At 43.1% G+C, this 19,892-nt stretch overlaps 1 protein-coding gene across 10 annotated transcripts in view; it reads left to right on the top strand.

The window, feature by feature from the left end:
• The window catches only part of XRRA1 (X-ray radiation resistance associated 1), a 100,217-nt gene that overhangs the window by 60,531 nt on the left and 19,794 nt on the right, over positions 1-19,892 (top strand). For 8 of the 10 annotated variants that reach the window (XM_067750338.1, XM_067750335.1, XM_067750336.1 and 5 more), the window contains 2 exons: positions 9,023-9,063; positions 11,921-12,046. The exons of the other annotated variants lie outside the window; for them this stretch is intronic. In XM_067750338.1, coding sequence (XP_067606439.1) covers positions 9,023-9,063; positions 11,921-12,046 — 167 coding nt within the window. The remainder of the gene's footprint in view (positions 1-9,022; positions 9,064-11,920; positions 12,047-19,892) is intronic. 10 annotated transcript variants of the gene reach the window in all.

Genomic DNA, 19,892 nt, shown 5'->3' with positions numbered 1-19,892 from the left:
TGGACTTATTATGATTTTAGGCAGCCTCTCTGCTAATGGGTGGGGTTGTGTCCCTGTCTTGCTAGTTGTTTGGCATAGGTTGTCCAGCACTGTAGCTTGCTGGTTGTTGAGTGAAGCTCGTTGCTGGTGTTGAGATGGAGATCTCTGGGAGCTTTTCGCCGTTTGATATTATGTGGAGCTGGGAGGTCTCTTGTGGACCAGTGTCCTGAAGTTGGCTCTCCCACCTCAGAGGCACAGCACTGACTCCTGGCCGCAGCACCAAGAGCCTTTCATTCACACGGCTCCTTAATTTGGGATGATTCGTTGTGTATTCATGTATTCCACAGATGCAGGTACATCAAGTTGATTGTGGAGCTTTAATCCGCTGCTTCTGAGGCTGCTGGGAGAGATTTCCCTTTCTCTTCTTTGTTCTCACAGCTCCCAGGGGCTCAGCTTTGGATTTGGCCCCTCCTCTGCGTGTAGGTCGCCAGAGGGCGTCTGTTTTTCGCTCAGACAGGACGGGGTTAAAGGAGCTGTTGATCTGGGGGCTCTGGCTCACTCAGGCCGGGGGTAGGGAGGGGCACGGAGTGTGGGGCGAGCCTGCGGCGGCAGAGGCCAGCGTGACCTTGCACCAGCCTGAGGCTCACCGTGCGTTCCTCTGGGGAAGTTGTCCCTGGATCACGGGACCCTGGCAGTGGTGGGCTGCACAGGCTCCCTGGAAGGGGGGTTGTGGATAGTGACCTGTGCTCGCCCACAGGCTTCTTGTTGGCAGCAGCAGCAGCCTTAGCGTCTCCTGCCTGTCTCTGGGGTCCGCGCTTTTAGTCGTGGCTCGCACCCGACTCTGGAGCTCTTTTAAGCAGCGTTCTTAATCCCCTCTCCTCGTGCACCAGTTAACCAAGAGGGAAGAAAAAGTCTCTTGCCTCTTTGGCAGGTCCAGACTTTTCCCCGGACTCCCTCCCCCCTAGCCGTGGCACACTAACCCCCTGCAGGCTGTGTTCTCTCTGCCAACCCCAGTCCTCTCCCTGCGCTCTGACCCGAAGCCCGAGCCTCAGCTCCCAGCCCCGCCCGCCCCGGCAGGGGAGCAGACAAGCCTCTTGGACTGGGGTGGGGAGTGCTGGTCGGCACCAATCCTCTATGTGGGAATCTCCCCGCTTTGCCCCCCGCACCCCTGTTGCTGTGCTGTCCTCCGCATCTCCGAAGCTTTTCCCCTCCGCCACCTGCAGTCTCTGCCCGCGAAGGGGCTTCCTAGTGTGTGGAAACCTTTCCTCCTTCACAGCTCCCTCCCACTGGTGCAGGTCCCGTCCCTAACCTTTTGTCTCTGTTTATTCATTTTTCTTTTTCCCTACCCAGGAACGTGGGGGGTTTCTTGCCTTTTGGGAGGTCTGAGGTCTTCTGCCAGTGTTCAGTAGGTGTTCTGTAGGAGTTGTTCCACGTGTAGATGTATTTCTGGTGTATCTGTGGGGAGGAAGGTGATCTCCGCTTCTTACTCTTCCGCCATCTTTCTTCTTGTTTTTTTTTGAGGAAGGCCTGTATTGCTATGAACTTTCCTCTAAACTGCTTTGATGCATCCCGTGGATTTTGTATGGTTGTGTTTTCATTGTCGTTTATCTTGAGATATTTTTTATTTCCTCTTTGATTTTACTGTCGGCCCATTGGTTTTTTAATAGCATGTTGTTTAGTTTCCGTGTAATTGCTTTTTTCTCATTTTTCTTTCTGTGGTTGATTTCTAGTTTCATGCTGTTGTGGTCAGAAAGGATGCTTGAAATAATTTGTATTCTCTTACATTTGTTGATGCTTGTTTCGTGAACTAGTATGTGATTTATCCTGGAGAATGTTCCCTGTGCACTTGAAAAGAATGTGTATTCCGGTTTTTTTGGATGTAGTGTCCTGTAGATATCAATGAAATCTAACTGTCCTATTGTGTCATTTAGGATCTCTGTTGCCTTATTGATTTTCTGTCTGGAAGATCTGTCCATTGATGTCAGTGGGGTGTTAAAGTCTCCTACTATTATTGTACTACCATCAATTTCTCCCTTTATGTCTGTTAGTATTTGTTTTATGTATTTAGGTGCTCCTATTTTGGGTGCATATATGTTAACAAGTGTAATATCCTCTTCTTGTATTGATCCTTTTATCATGATATAGCATCCTTTGTCTTTTTTTGTGGCCTTAGTTTTAAAGTCTATTTTGTCTCATATGAGTATTGCTACCCCTGCTTTCATGTCATTGCATGAAATATCTTTTTCCATCCCCTCACTTTCCATCTGTATGTGTCTTTCACCCTAAAGTGGGTCTCCTGTAGGCAGCATATTGTAGGTTCTTGTTTTATTATCCAATCTGCCACTCTATGTCTTTTGATTGGAGCATTTAGTCCATTGACATTTAAAGTAATTATTGATAAGTATGTATTTACTGCCATTTAAAATCTTATTTTCCAGTCAGTTTTGTATTTCTTCTTTGTTCCTTTCTTCTTCTTTTTGTTTTCCTTTTGTAGTTTGATGACTTTCTTTTGTATTATGCTTGAGTTCCTTTCTTTTTAGCTTTTGTGAATCTATTGTATGTTTTCATTTGTGGTTACCCTGGTTTTCATGTATGTTAATCCATATCTACTTGCTTTAGACTGGTGGTCATATAAGCTCAAACACATTCTAAAAGATCTAGATTTTCTTACTCCCCTCCCCAACATTTCATGATTTTGATGTCCTATTTTACATCTTCATGTTTATCCTTTTGCTGTTCACTGTAGTTATAATTGCTTTCATATAATTTGGTTGTTTTTTTTTAATCTATATACTGGCTTATTTAAGTGATCTTCAGTCCTTTTATATATTTACCTTTTCTATTGTGATTTTCCCTTTCCTATATGTTCTTGCTTCTTTTCTGTTTAGAGAAGATCTTTCAATATTTCTTTTAAGATATGTTTAGTATTGCTGTATTCTTCTAGTTTTTGCTTATCTGAGAAATTTTTTATCTATTCTTCTACTCTAAGTGATAATCTTGCTGGGTAGTGTATCCTAGGTTACAGGTTTTTCCCTTTCAGTACTTTGAATATATCTTGCCACTCCCTTTTGGCCTGCAAAGTTTCTGTAGAGAAATTAGCTGATGGCCTTGTGGGGTTTCCCTTGTAACTGACTTTGTTTTTCTTTTGCTGCCTTTAGAATCTTCTCTTTAACTTTAAATTTTGCCATTTTAATTATGGTATGTCTTGGAGTAGGTCTGTTGGGGTTCATCTTGTTTGGGACCCTCTGTGCTTCCTATACCTGGATATCTGTTTCCTTCTTTAGGTTTGGGAAGTTTTCAGCCATAATTTCTTCAAATACATTTTAAATCTCCTTTCTCTTTCTTCTTCTGAGATTCCTATTATGCATATATTGGCATGCTTTATATTATCTCATAGATCTCATATGTTGCTTTCATTTTTTTTTCTGTTGTCTTTCTGTCTGCTGTTCTGATTGGGTGGATTGCTGTTACTCTACCTTCCAGATCACTTATTTGTTCTATTGCATTATTTGACCTGCTATTCATCGCCTTTAACTCAGTTTTCATCTCAGCAATTGAGTTATCTAATTTTGATTGGCTCCTCTTTATAGTTTCTAGTTCCCTGTTACAGTGATCCACATTTCTATTCATAGCCCTTCTTAATTCCTTCAGGATTTTTATTACCTCCTTTTTGAACTCAGGGTCTGGTAGACTGCAGAAGTCTGTTTCATTGTTTTCTTTCAGGGGATTTCTCTTGTTCTTTTAATTGGGAATAATTCCTCTGCTTTTTCATTTTTCTTGTATATCTCAGACTTTATGAATTTAGGAGAAACAGTTATCTCCTGTGGTCTTGAAGGGCTGTTTTCGTGTGGGAGCCTCCCTGTGTAGCCTGCTTGTGTCCAATATTTTTGGTACGAGGGCTGTGTTTAGTATGGATGCCTGCCACATCTTTCCTAAGAGTCTGCTGGCCTTTGTCCCCATGATAGAGGGGGTGCGTTTGGTGTTGTGGTGACCAGAGCCTGCACTGGATATTAGGCGGGGCCTCCTCTTTGCTCTTTGGTTGTCTCAGCCCTGTTGGGGGCAGGGTCTGCTCCCCAGCTGTTGGAGTAGAAGCCCCCAGATCCGGTTCTAAGCTGTGGTGTGAGGTAAGTGGGACTGGAGTGCTCCTACTGGGAAAAGAGCCACTGAGTGTTCTTCCCTAGGAGCTGTCTGCCAGAACGTGTGATTCTATGATGCCACCCGCCACCCTGTGTGAGTGCCCACAAAGATCACTGTTGCTGGCATTGTCCTGGGTGGTCGCCTCTGCTTAGGAGCTCCGGTGTTCAGCTCAGAGGTCCCTTAGGCATTCATGTGCCCTCTTAAATCCGCTGGCGCATAAACCTGCAGGAGCTGTGTCCCCTAAGCCCACAGATAGTCAGTTCAGATGGCCCTTATGCCTGTGTGTCCTGGCCCCCAAACCCGCCAGTGAGAACCCACCAGAGCTGCATCCCAGGCGCCAGCAGTGGGATTGCCGGTAATCAGCTCAGACATCCCTCAGGCGTGCATCTGCCCATGGGCCCACCAAGTGCACAGAACCTGCAGCAACCAGAGCCACACCTGCTGTGAGCACGCTGACAATAAGTCTGCTGTGGTGGACCCATTCCCCTCCTTTCCCGTGTTGACAGTGGGGCTCCTCTGCTGGACTCACGTTCTGTCCTGCATGTGCCCCCAGTTGTGGGCTGGGCCATGCTCCAGGTGCTTCGGGCTGTCTCCGCACAGCCAAACGTAGTCCTTTCCTGGGGTCTGTTCTCTGAAGCCCAAGTTTCAGCACCCAATACACACACCAGCAGGCGCGTGTCTCGGGCTGGGAAATGCAGCAGCGTGGCCAGGACCATTTGTGCTGGTCAGTCTCTACACTGTGGGGCTGCAGGCCAGCTCCCACACTCTCCTCTCGGGGCTCTGAATCTCCTTGTCTGTCCAGGCAGACCTCCCAACTGGTGAAGGAGGTTCCCAGGGTAAGGGAAGCTTTCCTCTTTCACAGCTCCCTCCCAAGCATGCAGGTCCCATCCCAATTCCTCTTCTTCTCCCTTTTCCTTTGCTCCTGCCTGGCTACATGGGGATCTTTCTTGCAGCTTTGGTTGTATGAGATCTTCTGCCAGCTTTTAGTAGGTATTCTGTGAGAACTGTTGTGGGAGCAGGTGAGCTCCATGTCCCTCTGCTCCACCATCTTGATTTCCTTCTCCATATGTTTTCTATTTACCATGTTTTTTTCCTTCTTTTGTGCCTCCTGTGAGCACTGAATGAGTTTTCTTTTAATTCTACTTTTTCCCTAGTTGTTTAAAGTTGTACATCTCATTTCCATTTCAGTAGTTACCCTAGACCTTTTAATCCACATATTTAAACTCACCTTTGTCTATCAATACCTACAAGCAACCAAATTCAAGTGTTATTCTTTAATAAGAAAAAAATCTTAATATATGTTTACCTACTCCACCCTACCCCATCACTTCCCATAAAGTAATAAACACTAATAATGATTTGAGTGGTTTTAATTTTTTTTAATTACACATCAGCAGTTACACTGAAAGATTGAACTCTTAGTTTTACTTACTTCTGTACTCACCACAGCTGCTCATATCTCAGATTTTCCTCCTTCTTACATTCCCTTTTGTGTGTCTGTGTATAACTTAGGAGCAGAGAGTTGATTTAATAATAAAACTCAGGGTATTCCCTGGTGGTGCAGTGGTTGAGAGCCCACCTGCTGATGCAGGGGACACGGGTTTGTGCCCCGGTCCGGGAAGATCCCACATGCTACAGAGCAGCTGGGCCCGTGAGCCATGGCCGCTGAGCCTGCACATCCGGAGCCTGTGCTTCGCAATGGGAGAGGCCACAACAGTGAGAGGCCCGTGTACCACAAAAAATAATAATAATAATAAAATTCAGGTTATTAGCACTTTAACCATTAGTCTTTATAAAGCTCCTCTTGCCCTATTTTATTTTTTCTCCTTCATTCTTAATCCCTACCCCCATTTCCTATTTTCATGTAAGTATCTGGTTTTTTTGCTAGATATATTTTCCTGGATATATGGATGTATCTTGTAAAGTATATATTATTTTGTGTGTAATGTGTTTTTAGTTTATATAATGGTAATATGCTGTTGAGCTCATTCTGTTACTTAAGTTTTTTCACTCAGCGCTGTTTTTAAGATTGTTCTTATTGCTGTATGCCCATCCAGTTCTTTCCTTTTATCTAATGCATAATATTCCACACTATGCTCTAACCACACTTTAATTCATCTATTCCCTTGCTAATGGACACCTAGGTCGCCTACCTTGTGTATGTTTCTTGCATATACCTCTGTGCCAGAGTTTTTCTGGAATATTTACCTAGGAGTGGTTTTGTTGTATCACAGAATATATATATATAAGTAGTTTAAATAAGGGCCACCTGGTGGTTCTTCAAAATGGTGGCTCTAGTGTACACTCACACCAGTAGTACATCAGGGTTTCTGTTTCCTTACAACCTTGCCTGCACTTGATATTCCCCAACTTTTTAATTGTTCTAAGTTTTGTTATTTTGTAGGTATAAAGTGATATTTCATTGTTTTAAATTCCATTTTTCTAAATATTTTTGATGTTAAGTATTTCTTCATTTACTTAGCCATTTGGTTTTCAACTTTTATGAATTGCTATTTCATATCCCTTGATAGTTTTAATATTTTCAATTTCTTCTTTTATTCTGTCATCACCTGTCTGTTTACTTCATCTGTAATGGTAGAGATGACATTTTGAAGAGAAGTTCTTAATTTTGATTTACCTAAATGTATTAGTTTGCTAAGACTGCCGTAACAGAATACCATAGGCTGTTTGTTTTAAACAACAGATATTTATTTTCTCATGGTTCTGGAGTCTAGAAGTCCAAGATCAAGGTGTTGTCAGATTTGGTTTCTTTTGAGGGCTTTCTTCTTGGCTTATAGAAGGCTACCTTCTAGCTGTATCCTCATTTGGTCCTCCCTCTGTCTGAATTGTTTATGTCCTAATCTACTCTTCTTACAAGGAGACCTTTCATATTGAATTAGGGCTATCCTAATGACCTTATTAACCTTAATTACCTCTTTAAAGGCACTGTTTCCAAATACAACCACATTCTGTGGTACTAGGGGTTAGGACTTCAACATATGAATTGGCGATGGGGGGTGGGGGTTGGTGGGGAATGACACAGTTCAGTCCATCGCACCAGATCTATACAATTTTATCTTATGGTTTATGCCTTGGGTTCTTGTTTGAGAAGTATCTCCCTTTCTCATAGTCACAAAGATAGTTTCCTATTCTGTATTTCTTTTCATTTTGCTGTTTGAATGATTCTTTCAAAGAGGGTTTGCATAGAGTAGATTTTTCTCAGCCCATAAAATATCCAAAATTACCTTTATTTTGTTATCATACTTGAATGTTAGTTTGCTGAATAGAGAGCTCTAGCCTTAAAATAATTTTTACTGAAAACTTTGAAGATATTACTCCATTGCCTTCTAAATCCATTGCTGCCAATGAGAAGTCTGACACTAATCTGATTCCCATCCCTTTGTAGGAAACCTATTTTTGCTCCCTGGAATCTCTTAAGATTTCCATTTTTCCCTTTGGAAATTTGAGTAAGATGCATCTGGGTGTGCAGTTCTTTTTTGTTTATCCTGTTAGATACTTTGTATTCTTTCCAAGATGGTTTCTGTCATCTTGGAAAAATTTTCTTATCCCCTTTCCATTCTCCATTTTATGAATTAGCTCTTCAAGTGGGTCTTTTCTTCTGTACAACACATTTATTAAATCTTTTATTTGATTATCATACTTTAAAATTACAAAATTATTAATAGTTTCTCTTGCATAATGACTGATTTTGTTCTAGAATGAAATAGCCTTTTGAATTCCTTAGAGGACACTAATTATTTAAAGTTTTATTCTTTTGGTTAAATTTTGTTTGTTTCAGATGCTAGTTCTTCTTTTATATTTCATAACTTTCTTTCATATTGTTAATTTTCCTCAGACATTAGGAAGTGCTTGATTGTGCATCTTTCTCTTGAACAGTCTCCAGTCTGAAACTTAGAATGCACGTTCTGGTTTCTGGAGTTGCTTCCTGTAATTTTGGGGAGGGCCAGGACATGAGTTTGGATAGAGTGCACCTCAGTTCATCTTTCTAGATATGGGGGCTCTCTATCTGCCCAGAAGATCACTGCTTAGCACCTACACTTGTGACCACGGCCCATCTCTCAGCTAACTCCTACTTTGTTCCTTGCACAAACCTTTCCCAAATTCCTTTCAGACCCTTGTCATAGGAGTTGTTTATGCCGTGTGATGTTCCACCCATACTATTGCTTATTTCATTTAAATGTAACCTTCTCTGCCTAATATCATTAACATGTGGAAGGGATCCCATTAGTCAGGGCAAAGGTGAGTGGTCCCTGCACAGGATCCAGTCCCAGCAGATGCTTTGCCTTATTAGGTTGAACTGAGCTCTTTATTGGCTCATCTTAGTCTGATGATCCCAAGAATGAAATCACTCTGCAGCCTCCTCCTTAGTTACTTATCTCTCCTGAATTCACTGTCTTAACACACTCTATTTATACTAATATAACAAATAGTATTTTCAAATCCTCTGACAGACTATCTTTTATATACATTTTTCTCTTCTAAGACAGTTGGTTTGCCTTCTGACCAATACTGACTGCCCAACAGTTCTGAGGCTCGAAAGAGCTTGCATGTTGCAAAGTCAGGAAGAAGGTCAGTGTGGCTGAAATATAGTGAGTGAGGGGCAGGGTAGCATGAGATAAGATTAGAGAAGTAGGCAGGGGCCAGATCAGGCAGGACCTCAAAAGCCTGGCCAAGGGGTTTGAATTTTTTTCTAAGCGCAAAGGGCTTATTACCTGACATGTCACAGCTGTTCCTCTTCCCAGTTAGCACTGAAGCTCAGGGCCAATGAGTACTCCCTCTAGGAGGTACCCTGCTGCATACAATGGGTGGTAGACCCAGACCCTGGCCTCTCCGGGGGTCAGTTAGTGCTCTCACCAACCTTCATTCTGTTTCTCTTCTATTTCAGAGGTTGTGTTCTCATCTTATCCTGGATTTTCAACCTCAGAGGTAGGAACTGCCTACTTTATATTTGCATCCTTGAGTCAAAACATTAATTTTAATAAACAAAAATAGGTTAATGGAGCCATGAGAGGCATTTACATATATAACACTGAGGAGGCCCATTCACTGAACCGACCATGTTCCAGGCACTAAGCTGGCCTATGGAGATGCAGCAGCGGACTCAACAGACAGGTCCCAGACCTCACACTGCCCACAGACTAGCTTCCATTGGTCTCAGATGCTGTTCAGTAGTAATGGTTGCTACCTCACGTGATCAAGCTGGCATTGAAGTGAGGCTGCCACCAGGATGAAGCCCAATAGCTTCCTAACAAGAGACCCTGCCCGAAAGCTAGAGTGAAAAAGAAAAACAAAAAAACCCCAAAGCTAGAGTGATCCTGGCTAAACACACCACCATCCGGGGTCTAATCCTTGGTGTCACAGGCTTGGCATCTTTTGTTGTCTTTTCATCCTGGACTTCTTTACAGCATGGTGGCATCAGGGTTCCAAGAGAGCAAGGCTCTGAAATTCAAACAATGGCATTTTCTGTTGGTCAAAGAAAGTCATAAGGCCAGTATATTCCTGCAGTACAATTCTGATGCTAGTTACCTGGAATTAGCATGCGTCCCACAAGTTAAGGGCACAGTCCCCAATAAGACTGCCCTCACTTCAGACACTAGCTGCAAGTTTGGGGGTCCCCAGGCTACTTGACCTACTGGCAATAAATTCTAAAGTTCCAGTGACCCCCTCGGGTTCAATAATTTGCTAGAACGACTCATAGATAGAACTCAGGAGAGCACTATACTTACAATCACAGTTTGACTATAAAGGATACAAATCAGGACGAGCCAAATAAAAAGACACATAATGAGGGCTGGGAGGGTTCGAAACACAGAGCCTCTTTGCCCTCTTACTGTGGAATGAGAGTGTGTCACCCTCCCAGCACATCTGATGTGTTCACCAACCAGGAAGCTCACTTGAGTCTCAGTGTTCAGAGCTTTCATTGGAGTTTCATTACATAGCCACAATTGATCGAACCATTGGCCACATGATTGAACTCAGTTTCTAGCCCCTCTCCCTTCCCCAGAGGTCAGGCTGGCTCAAACTCCAATCCTCTGATCACACGGTTGTCTTTATAGTATGGCCAGCTGCCATCCCAAGTCATCTCATTAGCGTGAACTCGGGTATGATCCAAGGGTCATGCATAACAAAGACATTCCTATCACTCAGGAGATTCCAAGGGTTTTAGAAGGTCAGTGCCAAGAACCCAAGACAAAGACCAGACAAATTCTTTATTATACAGCAGCCAGTCTAGTTTCAAGGGATTAAGAGATACAGACTCCACGTCTGAATGGGAGGAGCAGCAAGGTCACACAAGCGCATGCATAAGGGATAGAGGGGCTTGTGGCCACAGAATTAGGTTGCTTAGTGCTCAGATCCCAACTGTGTGGCATCTGAGAATGTAGAGAGTGAGTTGAATGGTTGAAACATTTAGCAGCCTCTCTATCACTGTCAGATACATCCCACTCTAAGACAGGGCCCTTTCTGTCCCCGGCAGAGCCAGTCATGCCCTCAGATCAGGACATTCCGGCCCCCTGGACAGGGCTAGGTAACCCCCAAGCCTGTCTGGCTTTTTCTTCTCTGTGCTCCAGTCTGATTTGCCCACTTTGGCTCACACAGCCTCGCTCCGGGTAGGGAATTGCACAGTTGAGGAGATACCTTACCAGACCACCACCACATTCCACTCAGCCTCTTGGAGATTGCATTCGGATTTCCTTGAGAGGAGAGTTCCCAAGCACCGCCACTGGTTTTTGTTTTACTGTCACCCATGACTTATCCATCTCACTTGTGGCTGTACAAGTTGGACCCCAGGAGAGGACAAAAATACTTGGCCAATAGTAGGTGCTCCAGGGACTTCCCCAGCGGTCCAGTTGTTAAGATTCTGCCTTCCAGCACAGGAGCCGTGGGTTCGATCCCTGGTCAGGGAGCTAAGATCCCACATGCCATGGGGTGTGGCCAAAAACTTAATAAATAAATAAATAAAAAGGAATTGCTGTAAAAAAAAAAAAAAAAGTAGGTGCTCCACAAATGGTCATTAAATGAGCAAAGGAAATTTAAGTGACTTGCTCGAGATTACACAGCAATTAATGGAGCTTAGATGAATCTAGTTCATCTGAACCCAGTCATTAGCCCAGCATCTACCCTGGTTAGATGGTTAATCCAGCGACTTCCACTTTCTACTTGATCAAACATGTTGACCCTAAGGCAGGCTGAGGTGTGCTGAGAGACCATGACTGACGCTGCAAGTGAGCCAGATGCACTGGCCACACCCAGGCCCCACAGCCTGCCGGAAATTGTCCAGGACTTAGCTGTCGTTTTATCTCGGAACTAAGAGCCTCCACTGTAGGATGTGGACTAGCCCATCAGAGCAGGTGTTCAAGGCTCAGGTCACTCCTGCTCTGTCTCCTCACTAGGAAAAGTCCCCTTAACAATGCAAGCCCTGCCCTTTCACCTTCTGGAGAAATTTTAACCCAACCGTATAGAGGGGCAAGTTCAGGATAAGCCACTATAGGGCAGAAAGTGAGAGGTGAGAGCAAAGAGCCTCAGCAGTGGTGCACTGCTGTATTGTACTTTGGCTTCAGAGAACTTGAAACTGGAACTTCGCGTACCAGAGAACTAGCTCACCATGTGACATAGGAAACTTGGAGCCAGAACTCTGGGCCCTTGATGACATCGCCCCTTATGACCCTGGATGTCTCTTTTGACCCAGCCTCTCTAGAATGGTCATTCTATCCACTAGGAAGGGTCTGTTGGCCCACTTCTTATCACCAGGGCACTTTGACTTTGACTTTCTTTTCCTTCTAAGACAACCAAGGTATGTGCGCTTCCTCCCATATTCGAGATTCTTCCCGTGAAGTCACTGAAAGCGAGGAACCAGACGCTGGCCCTGCCCTTCCCAGAGCTGAGGTACCTTAGCCTGGCCTACAACAAGGTGACTCTCTGCTTCTCTACCTCTTTCCTCAGGGGCACAGACGGGAGGGTGGGGTGTGAGCTGCTCTGGCCTGAAAGCTAACCCTCCCGTTCCCTTCATCAACAGTATGCAGGCTCAGGAATTCTCAGGGTGGGGGAAGCAGAGGGCATGCAGGCCAAGGCAGGAGTCCATCCATTCAGTCACAGATATTGATGTAACACTTAACATGTGCCAGGCTCTGTGCCAGGCACTGGGGATACAGGTGTGCGAAGAAAGATTCAGCCTCTGAATCTGAAGACTGATACTGGACAAATAATCACAATATAAGACTGCTCAGTGTCATGAAGACATTCACAGTGCTATGAAGTATGTGACAGGGCAGGGGGTCTTACCTAATATTTGGGATCAGGGAAGGTTCTCTGCAGAGTGGTGTTTAAGCTGAGATGGGAATCAGTGAGTTTATTGAGGTGAAGACTGAGGGTAGAGTGAAGTGAGAAATGTTCTAGCCTAAGGGAGCAGCAGATGTAAAGTCCATGGGACAGATTTAACATGTGTTTCCTTAACATGTTTTTGTTTTTTAATTAATTAATTTATTTATGGCTGTGTTGGGTCATCGTTGCTGCACACGGGCTTTCTTTTAGTTGCGGCAAGTGGGGGCTACTCTTCGTTGCGGTGGGTGGACTTCTCTTGTTGAGCATGGGCTCTAGGTGCACGGGCTTTGGTAGTTGTGGCGCATGGGCTCAGTAGTTGTGGCTCGCGGGCTTAGCTGCTCCACGGCATGTGGAATCTTCCTGGACCAGGGCTCAAACCCGTGTCCCCTGCATTGGCAGGCGGATTCTTAACCACTGTGCCACCAGGGAAGCCCCCCCTTAACATGTTTTATGTTAACATCTTTTTCCAACAGCTATGTCCTATAAAACTTCCAGTAAACCCCACTAATTGAGCCCTACTCAGGTGTGAAATGCAGGCAACTTTTAAGGTACTCTGTTTACATCCCTTCTGAGGCAAGTGGTTAGTACAGCCAACCTTCCTGGGTGTTTTCTTCTAAGAGTTATAATTTTAGCTGTAACATTTAGGTCTTTGATCCTTTTTTTTTTTTTTTTTTTTTTGCGGTACGCGGGCCTCTCACTGCTGTGGCCTTTCCCGCTGCAGAGCACAGGCTCCAGACGCACAGGCCCAGTGGCCATGGCTCACGGGCCCAGCCGCTCCACGGCATGTGGGATCCTCCCGGACCGGAGCATGAACCCACGTCCCCTGCATCAGCAGGCGGACTCCCAACCACTGCGCCACCAGGGAAGCCCAGGTCTTTGATCCATTTTGAGTTAATCTTTATATATGGTGCGAGATAGGGGTCCGGCTTCATTCTTTTGTATGTGGATATGCAGTTTTCTCAAAACCATTTATTTTTTTAAATAAATTTATTTATTTATATTTGGCTGCATTGGATCTTCGTTGCTGTGCACGGGCTTTCTCTAGTGGCAGCTAGCGGGGGCTACTCTTTGTTTTGACGCGCAGGCTTCTCATTGTGGTGGCTTCTCTTGTTGTGGAGCATGGGCTCTAGGCACGCGGGCTTCAGTAGTTGTGGCTCGCGGGCTCTAGAGCGCAGGCTCAGTAGTTGTGGCGCACGGGCTTAGTTGCTCCACAGCATGTGTGATCTTCCCAGACCAGGGCTCAAACCCATGTCCCCTGCATTGGCAGGCGGATTCTTAACCACTGCACCACCAGGGAAGTCCTTCAACACCATTATTGGAAAGACTGTTCTTTCCCCATTGAGTGGTCTGCTCACCCTTGTTGAAAATCAGTGGATCATAGATGTATTATGGGTCCTCCTTTCATTCTTTTTTTTTTTTAATTAATTTATTTATTTTTGGCTGTGTTGGGTTTTCTCTAGTTGGGGCGAATGGGGGCTACTCTTCACTGTGGTGCACAGGCCTCTCATTGTGGTGGCCTCTCCTGCTGCAGAGCACGGGCCCCAGGCACACGGGCCTCAGTAGCTGCGGCACACGGGCTCAGTAGTTGTGGCTTGTGGGCTCTAGAGCACAGGCTCAGTAGCTGTGGCACACGGGCTCAGCTGCTCCATGGCATGTGGGATCCTCCCGGACCAGGGCTCGAACCCATGTCTCCTGCACTGGCAGGCGGATTCCTAACCACTGTGCCACCAGGGAAGCCCCCTCCTTTCATTCTTGAAACTGGTAAGTTGTGTCTTTTATTGATCCAAAGTAGTTAGAAGTTATCCCTTTTATGGACTTAAAAAAAAAAAAAAACACTAAGCTAGGTGCTGGTTTCTTTGGATTTCTCTGTAGTCTGTTTTCCATTTCATTGATTTCTGCTCATAACTTTATTTCTGTCCTACTCACAATGAGCTTAATTGGCTCTTCTTTTTCTAGATTCATAAATAGTATAATATTAGATCATTGATTTAGACCTTTCTTCTTTTTAATATAAGCATGTACAGCTATAAATATCTTCTTTAAGCACTGTTGGAGCTGCATCCTACAAATTGTGTCATGATTTTCATTCAATTAAAATATTTATTTTTTTTATGATTTCTTCTTTGACTTTGGGTTGTTTAGAAGTGAGTTGTTTTATTTCCAAATATATGGGGATCTTCTAGATAACTTACATTTGTTGAGTTCTAATTTAATTCTATTGTGGCCAGATAACATAATCTGTAAGATTTCATTCTTCGGAAATTTATTTAAACTTATTTTATGGTCCATCCTATATTCTAGCTTGGTGAACACTCTGTGTGCACTTAGAAAAAAATGTATATTCTGCAGTTTTGGGGGATAGTGTTCTATAAATATCAACTAAGTTAAGGTGGTTGGTGGTGTCACTCAGATCTTTTATGTACTATTGTTTTATGTGTTCTATTAATTATTGAGAGCAGTATGCTAAAATCTCCAGCCATGATTGTGGATTTATTTCTCGCTTTAGTTCTGTCAGTTTTTGCTGCATGTATTTTGAAGCTCTACCCTTGGGTACATTTTCATTTAGAAATTTTATATCTATTTGATGTGTTTATCCTTTTGTTATTATGACTTGTCTTCCTTTGCCTCTAATAATACTCCTTGTTTTAATGTCTATTTTGTCTGATTTTAGTATAGATGGACAGCTCTCTTATGCTTACTGTTTGCATGGTGTATCGTTCTTTCCTTTTACTTTCAACCTATTTATAACTTTGTATTTAAAGTGTATCTCACTGAGACAGCATATAGTTGGTTCTTGCTGGGATGCTGGAGCATTTTCTCAGCATTCCTGCTCTATCCTCATCTTGCAGCCTTTTCTGTGTTCCTACACCTCAGAGGGTTTATCTCCACACTCTTGTTCCTCCCCCAGCAGTGACTGCTTTCACTTGTTAGTTAGTGCTTGCTAGTCTGATGGTAGGGTACCAGTGGGAGGGCCCAACCCCTGTCTTAAGTAGGCCCTGGGTTCCTGTGTCTCAAGGATGTACCCTTCTCAGGGGTCCTACCCCTGTCCCAGCAGTAGGCGACTTCTAATGAAATGGGCCAGGTCGAATTCCCCCCCTACCACAGGAGTAGCAGGTTTTAATTTTTTCCCTCCCCAGATGCAGGGCCCTGGGCCCAACAGGGTTTGTTGACCTTCCTCAGCAGCTTCAGGCTTTTGTTCACTAGGGAGCAGGGTTGGCAGGGCTTCCTGCCTTTCCTACAGTGGCAGCTGCTCTCCTCCTCCAGACCTACACCCCAAGGAAGGCTTTCTCCAGTCTCCCTCACTGTGTCCAGTCTTTTGCCTACAAGTGGGCGTGAATTCCCCTTGTGTCTGCAGCTCTCAGGAGTTCTATTCTCCTACTGTAGCCCACACTTGGCCTTTAGCAGTTCATTAAAAATTTTAGCTGACTTCTTAAATACTTAAATGCCACTCATCATCTTTTCCTCCCACGTTCTGCCACAGGTGAGCCAGGGTCCGTGTCCCATCCCTCCTTGGAGGTGCCCTACTTTCCTTATATCTCAGGCCACTTGATTGCCCTGAGACCTTAGCTCTCTGTTGCACTCAAGAAAAGTTGTGCAGGTGTAGGTTATTCAGTTTTTATATTGTTGTTAGGAGGTGAGCAGCAGTCTTTCCTGTTTTCTACATTTCACTTGAGTTTTTAAACATTTTTCTTTATGAGAGTTACCCCCTTACATATATCTTTTTGTCTGTGATCAGTTGTCTACTGCCAGAATGTAGGTTCTTTTGCGAGCTGTGACTTTGTTTTGCTTACAACTATTTCATCATCTTTTCAAATAGCACCTGATACATGTTAGGTGCTCAGTATGTTTGTGAGATGAATGAGTGATGTTCTGATCATGTCAAGGAGTACTCAGGCAACCTGTGTTGAAATTAATATTCAATTTATTAAAGTTAAAAATTTTAAAACCAGTTATGCCTTCAAACAGAATTTATATACATCTAGAATATTCACTTAGAAATCTAGTAATTTTTGTGCCAAAAGTAAAATAATCACTTTGACTCCACCTTTAACTAATATTTACTTACTTCATAAGTTTGACTATTAAGTTATATTCACCCTAACCCAGTGAAAAATTGGGCAGAAATTTCAAGGTGTCATTGGAATCTGAATTTATTTCCAGGGGCATTAAACTCACCTTATAAGGAACAAGCTAACCTGATGGTCAAATTCTGCTTACAATAATCAGCCAGAATCCTAAGCCTATATCTTTCAGCTGGGACTTAATTTCACAGAAAATATGGCACACGTGCCCTGGGTATCATTCAACTTTCCACCAGTATTTTTTTAAATAAATTTATTTATTTATATTTTTGGCTGCGTTGGGTCTTCCTTGCTGCGTGCGGTAGTTGCGGTGAGTGGGGGCTACTCTTCGTTGCGGTGCGCGGGCTTTTCACTGCGGTGGCTTCTTCTCTTGTTGTGGAGCATGGGCTCTAGGCGTGTAGGTTTCAGTAGTTGTGGCACGTGGGCTCAGTAGTTGTGGCTCACGGGCTCTAGAGTGCAGGCTCGGTAGTTGTGGCGCACAGGCTTTGGCGCACGGGCTTAGCTGCTCCGCGGCATGTGGGATCTTCCCGGACCAGGGCTCGAACCCATGTCCCCTGCATTGGCAGGCGGATTCTTAACCACTTCGCCATGAGGGAAGTCCCTCCACCAGTTTTAATTGTAACCTTCTTCAACTTTTTAGCTACCTGATTTGGATGGATGTAATTTTGCATCCTGACAAAATTAAATTCTCCATCTCCCATTTTGTGGTGACTGCTTCTTGACTACTTGATTTGCACAAAAGTGACTCTGCACCCTCTTTAACCGTCATTATATAGTCATTTATCAACACATATTAGGTTTCTTTGTAGATTCATCTTTCTTCCCTCTTTTTCTACAGTCTAGATAAGAAGTCAGCAAAACTTTTTCTGTAAAAGAGACAGATAGTAAATATATTACTCTGTCACAACTAGTCAACTCTGCCCTTGTAGCACAAAAGGCAATACATAAGTGAATGAGCATGTCAGTGTTCTAATGAAACCTTATTAAACAGACAGGGACCCAGATTTTGGCCAACAGGCTATATCTGCTGACCCTGGTTTTTGTATATTCTTTGGCTAAGAGTGATACTTACATTTTTAAATGGTTGAAAAAATCAAAAGAAGAATAATACTTCATGACCCATGAAAATTATGTGAAATTCAAATTTCAGAGTCCATAAATAAAGTTTTGTTGGAAAACTTATTTACTTATGAATTGTCTATGGCTGCTTTTGCGCTACAACAGCAAAGTTGAATAGTTGCAACAGAGACCGTATGGCCTGCAAAGCCTAAAACATTTATCTGGCCTCTGACAGAAAAGGTTTGCTGACCTCTGGTCTAGATGATCAAATGTGAAAGTCCTTCAAGGCCTACTTTGAGTCCCTTTTCTCCTCTTACTCTGTGTTTTCTCCCGAGGCTGGCTTCACATACCCATTGCCCATGACCAATGCCTCACAAACTTATAAATCCTTTATACCTGAGACCAGTGTATCTACTGTCTACTTGAATTTCTACTTGGAGATCTAAAAGGCACCTCCAAAAACACATATCCAAAGTGAATTAATGATCTTATCAATTCAAAAATGGATGTTCTTCCATGATTCCATATCGTTGTCAATAGCTGAGTTACTTGAGCTATTGACTCCGTTCAGGTACTTGAGCCAAAACCTGGTTGTCATCTTTGATACTTCTCTCTCCTGTACATCCCTCCTCCCCACCCATATCTAATCCAAGTCCTGTCAAATTTAAGTCTCCATATTTCTGTTTTTTATGGAATTATAGTTGATTTACAATATTGTGTTAGTTTCAGGTGTATAGCATAGTGATTCAATATTTTTGCAGGTTATATTCCATTATAGGTTATTACAAGACTGAGTATAATTCCCTGTGCTATACAGTATATCCTTGTTGCTTATCTATTTTATATATAATAGTTTATATTTCTTAATCCCATACCCCTAATTTGTCCTGCTTCACTCTCTTCTTTGGTAACCACAAGTTTTTCTGTGAGTCTGTTTCTGTTTTGTATATACATTCATTTATATTATTTTTTAGATTCCAGTATAAGTGATATCATACAGCATTTGTCTTTCTCTAACTTATTTCACTAAATGTAATATTTTCTAGGTCTATCCATGTTGCTGCAAATGGCATTATTTCATTTTCTTTATAGCTGAGTAATACCACCAGTTTACATTCCCACCAATAGTATACGAGGGTTCCCTTTTCTCCACATCTTCTCCAACATTTGTTATTGGTAGACTTTTTTTTAATATTTGTAAATTTTTATTTATTTATTTATTTATTTATTTATTTATTTATTTATTTATGGCTGTGTTGGGTCTTCGTTGCTGCACGCAGGCTTTCTCTAGTTGCAGTGAGCAGGGGCTACTGTTCGTTGTGGTGCACGGGCTTCTTATGGTGGTGGCTTCTCTTGTTGCAGAGCATGGGCTCTAGGCATGCAGGCTTCAGTAGTTGTGGCTCACTGGCTCTAGAGCACAGGCTTAGTAGTTGCGGTGCACGGGCTTAGTTGCTCTGCAGCATGTGGGGTCTTCCCAGACCAGGCTTGAACCTACGTCCCCTGCATTGGCAGGCAGATTCTTAACCACTGCGCCACCAGGGAAGTCCCATGGTAGACTTTTTGATGATAGCCATTCTGACAGATGTAAGGTGATATCTCATTGTTTTGATTTGCATTACTCTATTAGCGATGTTGAGCATATTTCATGTGACTGTTGGCCATCTGTATGTCTTTGGAAAAATATCTATTCAAATCTTCTGCCCAGTTTTCAATTGGATTATTTGGGGTTTTTGGATAATGAGTTGTATGAGCTGTTTGTATGTTTTAGATATTAACCCCTTGTTAGTTGAATCATTTGCAAATATTTTCCCCCATTCCACAGATTGCCTTTTTGCTTTGTCAGTGGTTTCCTTTGCTATGCAGAAGCTTTTAAGTTTTATTAGGTCCCATCTGTTTATTTTTGCTCTTATTTCTTTTGCCTTAGGAAAGTGATGCAAAAAAATATTGCTATAATTTATGTCAAAGAGTGTTCGGCCTATGTTCTCTTCTAGGACTTTTATGATTTCAGGTCTTACATTTAGGTGATTAAACCATTTTGAGTTTAGTTTTGTATATGGTGTAAGAGAATGTTCTTTTTTTGGCTGCGCTGCGCAGCTTGCGGGATCTTAGTTCCCTGACCAGGGATTGAACCTGGGCTCTTGGCAGTGAAAGCATGGAGTCCTAAACACTGGACTGCCAGGGAGTTCCCAAGAGAATGTTCTAATATATATATATATTTTTTTACATGTAGCTGTCCAGTTTTCCCAGCACCACTTACTGAGGAGACTGTCTTTTTTCCATTTATATTCTTGCCTC

The sequence above is a fragment of the Pseudorca crassidens genome, chromosome 9 (genome assembly GCF_039906515.1).
Source record: "Pseudorca crassidens isolate mPseCra1 chromosome 9, mPseCra1.hap1, whole genome shotgun sequence".
NCBI classification, from domain to species: domain Eukaryota; kingdom Metazoa; phylum Chordata; class Mammalia; order Artiodactyla; family Delphinidae; genus Pseudorca; species Pseudorca crassidens.
Note: the sequence above shows the minus strand (reverse complement) of the source record. Positions and strands in the feature narration are given on the sequence as shown.